The following is a 12,658-nucleotide window of genomic DNA, read 5'->3' on the forward strand; positions in this document are numbered from 1 at the left end:
CAAAACCTCTGACACAAAGGACGCAACCGCACAAAACTCAAGCATGACTAATCTAGTCATTAATAGAATCAAATCTTAGTTTAGATGGTTAATGGAGTCTATTATATTTTTATTATATGAACTAACTCTATGTTTACTCTTTACGTCTTATTATATGGAGTTTTTTTTTCCAGTGATAGATGATGTATTTGTTGATAGCAAGATGTCTACGGTAATTCTATTAATTTGCAAGTTTTACATCTCCGTTTTTTCATAAACGCTGTGTGAGTCTGTGCGTACCTCTGCGGTGTTAAAAAAAATCTAGTCATTACAGCGACAGCAGTTGCAATCTAGATTCTAGAAACGTTGTCATAGCTTCAGCATCCGAAACAAAATATGCTCCCCGCTCATTGCCCCGTGTAAAATCGCGCTTCCTCCTTGAATCCTTGAAAACTCAGCACGCCGTCGCTGCCGTCCCCGTTGACCCGAAGATGCACCGACGCACGTGATCGGAGACAAGCTTCTTGCCTTGGAACGACACCGCACCGGGCGGAGGAAATGCAAAGCGCCCGCTGGATCTCGGTCCAAAGGAGCCCCTGCTCCATCAGACGGTTACGAGCATCGGAACCACGCCAGTAAGACGGCGGCCCCCGGCCCCACCTCGCGCACTAGGCAAACGAGAAACGGGCGGAGAAGAAGACCGGGAGCGGCGGCGCCAGCCAGCGAGCCAGAGGCATCCGGCGCACGCGGCCACGCGCATCGGCACCAACCCGAAGTTACACGACACGGAGGCAGGGCTCCTCCCCCTTGCGCCCCCCTGCCTCGCGTTCGCGTTGCCTTGCCTTTCTTTTCCTCTCGCTCTCCGCCTCCCTCGACTCGAGCCGCTTCCTTCCACCCACCACCCAGCCTCCCCCCTCGTCCTCCTCGCTCCCTCCCTCGCCCCTCCCGGCATGAACGCCTCGCGCCGCAGCGCGCGCCGAGACGAGCGAGCGGCGGAAATGCCCGCGCAGAAGCGCCCGCTCCCATCGTCCGCCTCTCCAGGCCCCGACGGCCACGTCGAGGAAGCTCCTGGCGCGGATGACAGCGGCGGGCTGCCCCCGAAGCTGCTGCTGAACGGAGCCGCCGCGGCTGAGGAGCACGAGGGCGGGCCGCGGCAGGCGAAGGACCGGCGCTACGGTACTGAGCTTTTGACGACGCGTGGCCCGCGGACGCCATCTCCTCGCGATGCGCGTACGCATCGCGGTGCGTGTTTCTGTATGGGCTTCGCTGACCGGCGTGTGCGTTTGATGGGCTTGGCAGATTCCGATGCCGACGACGAGGAGGAAGGCGACGGCGGGGGCGGGGGCGACGAGGACTGCGACAGCCAGTCGTTGCAGAGCGGCGGCGAGATGGACGAGTAAGTAAACCGTGAACCGCCGTCTTCCTTCCTCTCCGCCCCATGTCCTTCTCTCCGCTCCCTTCCTTCCTTCCTCTCCCCTCCCTTCCTTCCTCTCCGCTCTTCCCATGTCCTTCTCCGTCTCCTGCTCTGCCTCCCGTTGCGATTTGGCGTCGTCGTGTCATCGCGTCCCCGTGCGCTAGCTCTGGTTCAGGGGGTGGTAGTGGAGGGCGCCGTCGGGAGGTGTCTGGCCCAGCCGTTGGCGCTGGTGGCGGCCGCTTTCTTCGTGCGACGTCGGCTCGAGCGCTCCCTTCGCCTGCGAGGCATGGGATCTTCGTGGTATCGCGACTCTCGTGCTGGCTCAGGTTCGTCGTGGCGGCGGGCCACCTTGAGTTGTTCTCGTTCTGTCGAGCCGGCGGCGCTGGCGGTGGCTGCTTCGTTCATGCGGCGGCGGCACAAGCGCTCCTATCACCGCCAAGGCCTGGGGTCTTTCCGTAGCATGCATGCTTTCGTCATGTCGCACGGCTCCGGAGGCGCCGTGCTCGTGACGGCAAATGCCGGGGGGCGGCATCCACGGTGGATCGTCGCATGCCGAAGCTATTCCACCGGAGCCGCCAGCCATAGCGGAATCGGCACTCCTGTTCGTCTTGGTTCAGCTGCCTATCGGCCTATCGGAACAGCTCGCTATTTTTCTTGTTCCTGAATCCTGTGCGGCGACGGCGAACTCTTTCCTGTGTCCGGTTCGTTGCTGCTGGCCTCACCTACAAGATCGCAAAATGGTCTTACATGCGCAGGCGACGGCCCCCCTTGCCAGTCTGCCACCCGTGCAGCCGTGTTCGTCATATTGAATGGTTCGTGGAGAGCCATTCTCTTAACATATGGTTCAGGAGTGTAATTCAAGCTAATTCCAATCCCATGTAAGATCTTCCGGTGGGTGGGTGGTGGTGTGCGCGCGCGCGCGCCGGGGGTATCAATTATACCACTGGTGCCATCTGTACTGGGGATCTGTTCTTCGTATTTCCAGCTGTTCATGGGAAGGGTTGCAGTTTTCGTAGTCATGGATTGTGCCGTCAAGCTCTGAATCTATGGTATATTGTTCTACGGTTGCTATCCTGACCTCCATGACTGCCATAGGTCTTACCCTGTTTCGGCCTTATCTCAGTTTGGTGCACCGTGCACCAACTTTTCTTGTTCTTGTGATATGGAGTAGCATATGATCTCCCTCCCATCACCTGTTTTTGTATGTCTTCCCTTGCAGCCGAATGTCTTAAGGTTCACCGTATCAGACACCCGTGTGCCCAATTTTTTTGCCGAATCGGATATTCCGAATCTAAGTCAGATTCCGAGTTGTATTTTATGTGTCCAATTTTTTTTTGCTGAATCGGACACCTAAATCCGAGTCGGATTCTGACATCCGTGTCCGTGTAGGTAACACTGCTTTACTTTTCTTTTTCTCTTTTATACTGTGCATTTCCATGTCCTGCATTTCATACTTGTTAGTAGGTGCAACTCAGCCCCTCAATTGCTGTTAGATCAATACAGTTTCCAATTAGGAGAGAATGTTGGTCACTAGCAAAGCTCTTTTGCTACACATCATCCAGTCCAGATAATTCTGTAGTCACACTTCTTGCAGATATCGTATTTTTGTCTTTCAGATCATGTTGGTTTATTGAGTCCACTAAACTTTTCAGCCACTCTATATATTCTAGTATTTATTTCTTTTTCTGGTTGTCAAATATGAGCCAGCAAGATTAAGAGCCCTTTCTGGTGTCCAATCACTTCTTCAGTGCTAATAATTTCAATTGTTTGCGGAAAAAAATGTTGATAATTTCAATTTGGTTTGTCCCATTGTGAACATCACCTTCTTCATGTCCTGGCTATGTAAATTATCTTATGGACTTCTTTGTGTTCCATAAATTGTGGATAAGTAATTGATGTGAGAAAGGAAAAATAATAGATTTATCCTCATTTTAGTCAAAAGCTTCGAACGGTAACTAAATGTTGTTTTTTCATACAGGTTTATACTTGTGAAATTAACAGATATTCGGAAGGAAGTGCAGTGCCCTATATGCTTAGGTACAAATGTGCTTTGTCTACTTGCTTTCAGATTCAGAGCTGCTCTTTACATTGTACAGTCTCTCTGCTGACAACTTCACTTGCAACTGGAGTTTGATGCTGTTGTTATGTAGATGTGAGGTTATAGTTACTATTTACTACAAAAGGTGAAACTAGCAAATTCAATATTGCACAAACTCTCATGTATGCAAAGTGTGCAAATTGTCATTGCCTTAGGATAAATAAGGACATGTCTGTGGATATGTCTCTCCTTTTCCCTTTGAAAAAAGCCATAAAGTCAAGTTCATAATCTCATATTTACAAAAAGTTTGTATTAGTGGTTTATATTAAGAAGTTAGGTTGAGTAAGGTTTTCATTTTGAATTTGTATGTAGCATCTCTTGCAAAATGTGCATATCTGACCATCTGCCTCTCTTATGGTCCTATTCTGCAGGCATTATTCGGAAGACAAGGACGGTTATGGAGTGTTTGCACCGGTTTTGTAGGGATTGCATAGATAAATCCATGAGGCTTGGGTATGGTACCAGATATTATTTGTCTAAAATGTCTTGTCTCAGTGTCATTTTTCAAAAAGTAGAGGCCTAACCTGGTTGCAGTCTCAAGAGCCAAAAGTACACTTTCTTTCTATGATAATCTAAGTGATGCTTTGTTTTTGCAGAAATAATGAATGCCCAGCATGCCGCACTCATTGTGCAAGTAGACGTTCCCTGAGGGATGATCCTAACTATGACGCTTTGATTTTGGCTTTATATCCAGATGTTGATAAGTATGAGGAAGAGGTGATGCATAAGTTCTCCAGTTATCGCACTTTCCTTTCTTTGGTTAGCTTTCATTCTAGTTTTGGTGCAGTACTTCTAATTTACTTAGTACCACAGGAACTTGCTTTCAGTGAAGAGGAGTGGACTCGCAACAAAAAGGTAGGTTTATCTAGCTGCCAATCAGCAATTCATTTAAGTCTGTAGGGAAATGATGTCCCCTGATCATTTGGTATTCATTTTTTCTTATTGTTACTGACATTAGCTTCATTTCTCATGGAAGATTCAAGAATCCATTGCTGAGACATTTCAGAGACAAACAGAAGCACTTGTGAAGAAGCGCTCCACTGCAAAAGCAACAGATTCAGCTTATTCAAGAAAGACTCGGGTGAATATGCGGCCAAGGAGGAGAAGAGGGCGAACTAGTTCTCCTGATATTGTCCCAACTGATTTTGATGATGAGGACAGAGAAGAAAATGGCAATGATGGAAGCAAAGGGTCATCTTCTGTTGATGATCGTTCCCCAGATGTAAGGCACAAAAGAGCTCGGAGATGGCCTGTGCCACGGCGTTCCCCTTCTAAGGCCACTGGCAGTATCGATAATAGCTTTGAGGATAATGAAGACTTAGGAGGTGCTAGAGATATCTTGACTACTTCTCCGTTGCGGGGAGAGATGCTTGCTTGGGGGAAAAATGGCGTCCGCAGTCAAACTCGACATGGCAATGCCAGTGGCTCCAGTGGAAGGATGGCCAAGGGTGGACGTGTTGCCAAGTTGGTGGACCACCTCCGTAATGCTGATGAATTTGATAGTAAGGTAAAAAGAAAGTACATCACATACAATGGTATTTAAATATGTGTGCCCCTGAGCTAGCAGAACTTGCACAAGAAGTCCATGTCTTCAATCAATTTGGTTAGCTGAATTTTCTTTCTTGCAGTTCAACTTGTATCTAGTTCTGCTTCCACTTGATGGACAAAGTATGCCTAAATTGGAAAAGCTTTATCTCAGTTGTCAGCCAACATTATTTGTCCAGCATCTCTGCCAGGTGAGCATTATCTGCCAACTTGTTAGTCTTAAGCAATGTTAGTTTGCTTGACTCAAGATGAATAAGCAAAGGCTCTGCTTCTGCGTCTTTGCAGTTTGTTGCTCTTCAGTTGTCTCGGCAACCCAAAGAAGTCGAAATATATATCAGGAAAAACTCCATGGATGAATGTTTGGCGACCAATAACACACGTACAGATGAGACAAAACCGGATCAATCTAATGGCTTAGAAAGATTGTGGGAAGAGAAATCTCTTTCAGACCTGTACCCTCTGCTCGCCACTGGTCGAGGCGATCTGGTATTCTCAATCTCCAAATGACTGTCCAACCACTTATATTTATTTTACCGTTGCTTCTTTTCTGACGCTACTGCATTGTTTTCCTATCTGCCCCAGGAATTGTTGTACTCTCTGAAAGCACAAGGGTAGATCAAATTTGTTGCACCGGCTTTCCTTCACTATCAATTTGATCAATTGCCTCGAATACCATGGTCTGGGGATCTACATCTGGTGAAAGCTTGTACATAAGGCATTCGATATAGAAAATGGCACAAAATAGCCTTTTATTTATTTACTGTTACTTGTTTCAATTTGCTCTGATATCTTGTGAGGTATACCCGGTTCATTGGTTAAAAATGTATGGAATTTAGTAGCGGCAGTCTGAAACCAGGCAAAACGAGCCATGTCTGGTTATGCCTTCTGTATTGGTGGTGTCCCATTTGAACTGATTTTTAGTAGTAACTGAGCAACTCTATTCCCAACTGATTTGTGACTTGCTGTCGTCATCTTATGTGCTGCGTTCACGTAATCCATGGTATCGCTGCACGTGCCAGTGGATTAGAATCAGTTGTTAAGATTGATACTGGTACACAGATAGGTGTGGATGGTAATATCTGCAACTTTAGTGGGGGCAGTATTGGAATTATTAGTTTTTAAGTCGAGTAGTAGTACGGAGGTTGTTTGGTAGAGTCCTTCTAGCTTTAATTTTTTTTAAGTAAGATATTTGTATCTTTAGAAATTCGTAAAGTTAAAGTTGGGTATACATTATGGATATTTGGATGAGTCATTTTAAACTAAAAATATTTACTTAAATTATTGTATATTTACTTACAAACATCAAATTTAAGATAAACATTAGATTTAAGTTGAATATAAGAGTCAAAGCTCTGCCAAATATGCTCATATTGAGTAGTAAAGTTCACCGGTCGTAGTTGACCTGTGCGAAGCTGACAGAGTATAACATGTCACGTTTCTCGCGCAGTCCACTAGCATTCCTTCGGTGTTGCTACGCGCATTTCATTTGGTCAACAGGTCAGCACGCTCAAGTTCAAACTGCCGGTGGAGCCAGGTACCGCACAGGTCACGGTTCCCACCAGCCGACTTCTAGCTGGCTTCAGGAGGCAGGAGGATCCTCCCTAGGCCCAGCTAAGAAAATAAGAAAAAAGTCCACTTTTACATTCTTAAACTTTCAAGTTTAAAAAATAATCTTGAATAAATTAACTAGACATCCGAAACTCCTTACCTGTTGAAACTGGGCAAACTACACCCTAGCCCGAACAGATGCAACAAATGAACAAAACGATAATGAAAGCATGGTTATCACCCCCCTTCTCCTCCCCCTGCTTTTCAACTCTAAAGTAAACACTTTCGACTTTCTATTGAACAAATTCGTTTGAACTTTGTTGAAAAAGTTCTAAACCCCATAAGAAAATTAGAGTCCACCTTTCAAATTATCAAAAATAACTTTTACTTAGTTTCATTTCAACTTCCAAATAAGAAAAACCAATCTTCCAGCGTATCAAAACTTCTTCTTAAATGAAAAAGCAGTGTTCCTTCTCATTGTTCGAAAAAAAAAATGGTTTAACCTATCCCAAATTCCCAATGAGAATGAAGGGCAAATGATCCTTGATGCAAGTATATCTCTACTACGATACCGTATATATAGCCGCCAAAGCCACACGTTGCAGCACACACACAAAAAAACTGAGGAAACGGGAAAAAAAAAAGCCTAAAGGCATATTCCGACACACCACGCTGCGCACTGAGCCGCCCATTTCGGTTCAGGCCTGTGCGGCGCGCGAGTGTGCCGCCGGCGCCGAGATGCTGCCACAGCTGGTGCGCGCTGGCCGCGCCCCTCTCCGACGCCTTGTCTCCACCTTATCCTCGTCCCGAACCCTCGCGCCTCGCGTCCCTTACGGCATCAGCAGCGGCACCGGCGGCAGTAACCTCCCGCTCTACACTCGCCCCTCGCCGTTCCGCTACGGCTCGAGCGGCGCCCGGCGAGGCTTGAGCTTCTACGCCCGCGCGGTCGAAGACGGGGATGAGGCGTCTTCCAGCTCCGCCGCAGCCGGCTCCGACCTCTCCGCGCCTTACCTCTCCGTCCGCATCCGATGCCGCAGGCAGGACGCTGTCAGTATAAATTCATGGCCACTTCGATTCTTCCATTCCACCTACCGCGAGTAGTTTCACACATTTTTCTTCAACTGTGACATCGAGAACCAGGAAGTGCTCTCCGAGGCGCTCTTGTGCTTCGGTGCTAGCTCCGTGACTCTGGATGACATCGCCGATGCTGGAAATCTCGATGAAGTGAGTCCCTTTTGTGTGTGCGACTCGCAATTCCCATGACTACGCTGCTGTCAGATGATCTTCCTGCAATCGATTAGGCTAATTGAGCTGAAGCAAAAATGTTAATTCTGCAGATCTCCATAACCTCCATATATGCCGATGGGGAGGACGTGGGCTCGAGCGTTTCAAATGCGGCAAGCGCAGCTGGTCTGGACTACAGCCCGGTGTATGAAACCTCTGTGGGGAAGCAGTGCGATTGGGTGGCAACTGTGCAGGTTAGGATCTGGATGCTGTACAGTGTGCACTTTTCCTGCTCATGGCCTACGAAGTACAATGTCGATCTTTCTGTCCCCAAATTGTCACACAGTCAAGAAAAAAAACTGTCCACTCATCAATTATTCTCAAAAGATGGATCGATATTTTGGGTAGGGGGAAAATGGGCCAAAATACATAAAATTTGCAACAATCTAAGTTAGACCGTTTTACGATTGTATCCTTTCGGTATCTATATTTCAAATTGTGGAATAACATACTTTTGACTTGTATAACTAGATGCATGGCTCTAACCTGTTTATCGAATCAATTTTTGCTTATCTTTACATAGGGTGCACGATTACTTGAAAATATTACTCTTGTGGTCTGCAGGAAACATACGAGTCCACTGAAGTGGCTGATGGTCTTTGGGTTGTTCCTAAATGGAGAACTCCCCCTGTATGCCTTCAAATCTATTTCCATTTAGTTTTTTTTATAGAAATCTTAAGGAGGTTGTTTGATTTTTTTCCTATGCTGATAATCTAGTTGAACTAAGAAATTAACTCATGTTTCTTCTCATCCTTTTCCATCCACAGGATCCACAGGCCACAAATATAATCATCAATCCAGGTTTGGCTTTCGGGACAGGGGAACATCCGACAACAAAGCTGTGCCTTGTACTTCTACGAGAAGTTATTAAAGGGGGTGAATATTTCATGGACTATGGAACAGGCACCGGAGTTTTGGGGATTGCAGCTCTGAAGGTGTCATGTCTTTGTGTGTTTATCGTTTACTGCTGTCAAGCGTCATTGCAAGAAGGCGGTGTTACCCTATTCCATACACTCACTGTTGGCTTATGAATGCAGATGGGCGCTGCTCAATCTACTGGGATAGACATAGACCCTCAAGCAGTAACCTCAGCTTCTGAAAACTTGTTGCTGAATGGCTTGCACTCCAACCAAATGCCTGTTTATTTGGTCCCAAAGAATGCCCAGCCTTCATGCTTCCCAAGTACCATCAACAAATCCGAAGGGAACAAATCCACCAATAACGTTGACTTGCAGCCCTCAAGAGGTTCACACGACATAGTTGCAGCAAATATACTTCTGAATCCCTTACTGGAGTTGGTTGAAGACATTGTTGGTTATGCAAAACCTGGTGGAATAGTTGCTGTTTCTGGAATATTAGAGGAGCAGGTAAAGGAATCGACTCTAATATTCAATTTATTCCATCTGGAGTTTATGTGCTTATTGTACTTTTTATTAATATTTTTATCTCATATAATTCAGGTGCCGAAAGTTGAAGAAGTTTACTCAAGGTACTTGGACAGCATATTGGTATCTGCAATGGATGGATGGGCCTGCCTTCAGGGAACCAGAAGAGTGTAGCGGGCTAGCAGCGACCTTTATTTTCCAGACACATTCATGAAGCGTTTTGACCATACATTTTTCTGACCATTAAGGGAGCTTCTCCTCTACAAACAAGAGACTTTTATCCTAACTGTTTGAAACTGTTTTGTAAGGTTACTTGAATATCGTAGAACAAATGTTTTGGACTACAATAGGGCATCAAGTGTGTCTTCACTGTACCGGTTAGATACTGTCTGAAGCTATACAATCTACATAGTGATAGCATGCTTAATTATGCCATTTCTTGCCTTGTGACGCCCAGCTATTGCTAATTTTGGACCTTTGATTGTCACCACGATGCTTGAGAAGGCCTATTTTACTGACTATATACATAATTTTCTGGGCTTGAGAAATGAAGACCTATAGCTGTTCATACTGCGAGCACATAGATGCTGCACCAGGGTACGCATGATCTACGTGAAGTGATGAATCAAATGCCTATAGGATCCATGTGGGTGTAAATGTGGCGAAGTGTAGTAGGAGATCAACATCCTAGGCTCCTAGCTTGATTTTCATTGGCTTTAGCAGCCGAGATGAATACTTTTAGTACACTTTAACGTAGAATTACAAGAAACGGCAGAAACCATCCATTTCAGTCAGTACAAGAAATGGCTGAAATTGCCCTTTTCAATTAGTAAAAAAAATAAAAGCTGTGTTTCTATGCAAATTCCAATTTTGTCTACATCCCCCGAGGCATGTCTTAACCTTCTAGAAATAAGCTGAATGTGCTCTGATAACACCTTTCTGCTGGGAAATTCCCCCCAAAAAATAGAGCGGCAGCTGATAGTCTGGCATTTCGTTAAGTAATCTGAATCCCTTATTCAGTGCTTTCCCCCAACAAAGCAACTTCTGCACTTCTCCATGACCAAAGCTTTGAAATTTTCTCCCTGCAACTTATTCAGTGGATCCAATCTATATTTTGCTGGGTATCTTGTGCCTAAAGAGTTCCTCCAGATCTCCTCTAGATTTCAAAACTTCTTGCTTATCATTAAGAAACTTTGAGAACTCCAAATTTTTTTCCTCTTTGCTCTTCTCAGGAAAGCTGCTGATGAATGGGCATGATGATGGGTCCAGAGCCCAAACTGACGAGAGCACTTCATCGTGTTTGTCCAATTGCTCCAAACTTGTGGAATCTCCAATTGCTGTAAAAAAAGAGAAAAGTGAAATGCATTCCTAATTTCATATGTGCTCAAAATGGTTTCGATTTCATCAATGATGACTACAGTTTAGAGCAGAAAATGATATGAGCAAACTTAAGTAGCACATGAATACTTGAAGATTGTTTCCAACGATTTGCTGGGGATGCTGAAATTCATATGAGGTATTGTGCTTCAACCACCATGCTTAGCATTGCTGGATATGGAAGCCAAAGAAATAAGTGGCTGAAAAAAATAAGATTGAGCTTTTTGGAAAATGAATACCACGCTGTTCCTCTAGTCACTAGAATGAATGACATAAATGTAAGCGTCTGCTCACAAGTGCAAGAAAACAAGATGACTGTAAAGAGATTTCACAAATAGCACATATCCAACATAAAAAATGGAAAGCCGATACTGTCGATGAAATGACAGAATAACTTGATGAAAATCATACAAAGGTGCACTTAATTTCTGAAGTGAGGCCTCAAAATAAATTTATATTTTATAACTTGTTACCAGCCCAACCATTCATCCGAATGAATTAACAAGGGCACCACCACTAGCCCCTGGATGAACTCCCGCTGTTGTCTGCAGCATTACTGGCATGTCCACATTGTCAGCTTCAGCTTCCACAGTGCCAGCCAGATGAGAATGATGAGTTGACGGGATTTTGACAACCTTTGACACAACCCCAGAGGAAAAGGAGGAGCATAGACCTCCATTTAAATACAAAAATATTAATTCCATAATAATAAAACTCAAAACATTTGGATGGCATGCATATGTGATCAAAACAAGCATCAAACTGCTCTAAGCACTATTTTTAAAACTGCTCTATGCATTGATCTTAAGTACTAAGAAGCGCATGGATCAACTTGCATATCTGTATTAGCTATGTATGGAATCGACACAATTCCAGGCGCTGGACTAACTAACGGTGATGGAATGCAAGTACAAATGGTTGCAGGACGCCAAATTGCACATCCCCGCTTATTATCCTCACCTCAACGAGCACATCAAGACGCGCCTCCGGTACCAACCTCGGGTGCAATTCCTGCAGTCATCAAAGTAAACAAGCAAGCAAACAATTTAGCACAAAACGACCTCGATACACAGTCATGACGCTGTAACCAACCTGGTCGGGTCTATCGCGCTGCTCCGCTACCAGGAACGACTCGACAAGCGACGCGGCCGTGAGCGCGACGTCCCCCGCCACGTGCCCGTGAGCTGCGCAGATACGGTCGAGAAGCGGCGGCGGGTCAGCCAGGGAGTCCCGCGGCAGGAGGACGGCCGACGCCGAGAGTGAGGTGGACCCCGACCTGGAACCCAGGTCAACCAAGTCACCACACGGCTCGAGGAAAGCTGAAATTTAGCGGGTAAATCGACGGATTAGGGAGGGAGAGAGGAGGGGTGACGCACTGCTGGAGGTGGAAGGCGTGGCGGCGCATCTTCACGGCCTTGGGGTCCTGGACGCGGAGAGCAGAGGGGTGGCCAGCGAGAAAATCCGATGGAGCTGCTGCTGATAGCAGAGGAGGAGGAAGAGGGGGAGGTGTGGACTCGGGGACTCACCGGGCCGACGATTCGTGCCATGGCAGCGAAGTGGCGCGCGGCCCTGGCGATGTCGCGCGGAAACATAGCGCGCGGGGTGGGAGGGGACGGCGGGAGGGAGGAGGGGACGAGGAGAACCCCGAAAGCTGATGCCTTTGGTTGCTTCTCCGATGGGCAAGCTTCGCTTTGCTTAGCTTTGCAGAAGTGAATCCGTTGTGTTGGTGAATCAGAATTCACGGAGATTCAGACGTGTTGGGAGTATCTGCTAATTTTTAGTCTTTTTGTTTCGGCCGAAAATTTTAAAAAATAATTTATATATTATAGATGGTAAATGTTGGATTGTGAAAAAAATTTAGATTTTTTATCGTAGATTAAAAAAAATTTATAGACAGTTTAATAAAATAGACTTTTACCGTCTATAAAAAGCTTAGAGAAACTAGGTTCTCAGATTCTCGTAATCCAATAATCGAATTATAAAAAACTATAAAAAACCATCTATTTATTTTATCTCTAAATTGTAAAA

At 45.7% G+C, this 12,658-nt stretch overlaps 3 protein-coding genes across 9 annotated transcripts; 2 read left to right on the plus strand and 1 right to left on the minus strand.

The window, feature by feature from the left end:
• The first annotated feature begins 644 nt into the window (after window positions 1-644).
• LOC133929153 (putative E3 ubiquitin-protein ligase RING1a) lies at window positions 645-6,012 on the plus strand. The gene is made up of 10 exons (XM_062375790.1): window positions 645-1,155; window positions 1,279-1,375; window positions 3,372-3,430; window positions 3,863-3,944; window positions 4,088-4,208; window positions 4,305-4,346; window positions 4,468-4,998; window positions 5,120-5,227; window positions 5,322-5,522; window positions 5,619-6,012. Exons 1-10 carry the CDS (start codon window positions 930-932, stop codon window positions 5,649-5,651), a joined length of 1,500 nt encoding a protein of 499 aa, XP_062231774.1. The 5' UTR covers window positions 645-929; the 3' UTR covers window positions 5,652-6,012.
• A 1,179-nt stretch (window positions 6,013-7,191) lies between these two features.
• On the plus strand, window positions 7,192-9,688 carry LOC133929154 (uncharacterized). The gene is made up of 7 exons (XM_062375792.1): window positions 7,192-7,631; window positions 7,725-7,808; window positions 7,922-8,062; window positions 8,433-8,498; window positions 8,636-8,803; window positions 8,906-9,235; window positions 9,329-9,688. The coding sequence occupies exons 1-7, from the start codon at window positions 7,323-7,325 to the stop codon at window positions 9,425-9,427; spliced, it is 1,197 nt and encodes a 398-aa protein (XP_062231776.1). The 5' UTR covers window positions 7,192-7,322; the 3' UTR covers window positions 9,428-9,688.
• Window positions 9,672-12,453, minus strand: LOC133929155 (glyoxysomal processing protease, glyoxysomal-like). Of its 7 annotated transcripts, none has more exons than XR_009911563.1 (5): window positions 12,007-12,451; window positions 11,723-11,906; window positions 11,591-11,641; window positions 10,721-11,265; window positions 9,672-10,590 (listed from the first exon to the last, which is right to left on the minus strand). XR_009911563.1 is itself a non-coding variant. In XM_062375794.1 (5 exons), exons 1-4 carry the CDS (start codon window positions 12,033-12,035, stop codon window positions 11,116-11,118), a joined length of 414 nt encoding a protein of 137 aa, XP_062231778.1. In that variant the 5' UTR covers window positions 12,036-12,453; the 3' UTR covers window positions 9,672-10,590; window positions 11,104-11,115. The 7 variants fall into 7 exon arrangements, 2 of the variants coding, with proteins under 2 accessions (XP_062231778.1, XP_062231777.1); XR_009911565.1 differs by having other exon boundaries at window positions 11,104-11,303; XR_009911564.1 differs by having other exon boundaries at window positions 10,721-11,303; window positions 12,007-12,450.
• Window positions 12,454-12,658: the final 205 nt, after the last annotated feature.

This window comes from Phragmites australis, chromosome 9 (genome assembly GCF_958298935.1).
Source record: "Phragmites australis chromosome 9, lpPhrAust1.1, whole genome shotgun sequence".
In the NCBI taxonomy this organism is placed as follows: Eukaryota; Viridiplantae; Streptophyta; class Magnoliopsida; order Poales; family Poaceae; genus Phragmites; species Phragmites australis.

Excerpts from the sequence above, each read along its gene's own strand:
- LOC133929153 (XM_062375790.1), top strand. The coding sequence starts at position 930 with ATGAACGCCTCGCGCCGCAGCGCGCGCCGAGACGAGCGAGCGGCGGAA. Across the intron at positions 1,156-1,278 it reads GGCGAAGGACCGGCGCTACG|ATTCCGATGCCGACGACGAG; the intron begins GTACTGAGCTTT and ends TGGGCTTGGCAG. Across the intron at positions 3,945-4,087 it reads GATAAATCCATGAGGCTTGG|AAATAATGAATGCCCAGCAT; the intron begins GTATGGTACCAG and ends TTGTTTTTGCAG.
- LOC133929154 (XM_062375792.1), top strand. The coding sequence starts at position 7,323 with ATGCTGCCACAGCTGGTGCGCGCTGGCCGCGCCCCTCTCCGACGCCTT. Across the intron at positions 7,809-7,921 it reads ATGCTGGAAATCTCGATGAA|ATCTCCATAACCTCCATATA; the intron begins GTGAGTCCCTTT and ends TTAATTCTGCAG. Across the intron at positions 9,236-9,328 it reads CTGGAATATTAGAGGAGCAG|GTGCCGAAAGTTGAAGAAGT; the intron begins GTAAAGGAATCG and ends CATATAATTCAG.
- LOC133929155 (XM_062375793.1), bottom strand. The coding sequence starts at position 12,035 with ATGCGCCGCCACGCCTTCCACCTCCAGCA. Across the intron at positions 11,907-12,006 it reads CACGCCTTCCACCTCCAGCA|GTCGGGGTCCACCTCACTCT; the intron begins GTGCGTCACCCC and ends CCTGGGTTCCAG. Across the intron at positions 11,642-11,722 it reads AGCGCGATAGACCCGACCAG|GAATTGCACCCGAGGTTGGT; the intron begins GTTGGTTACAGC and ends TGATGACTGCAG.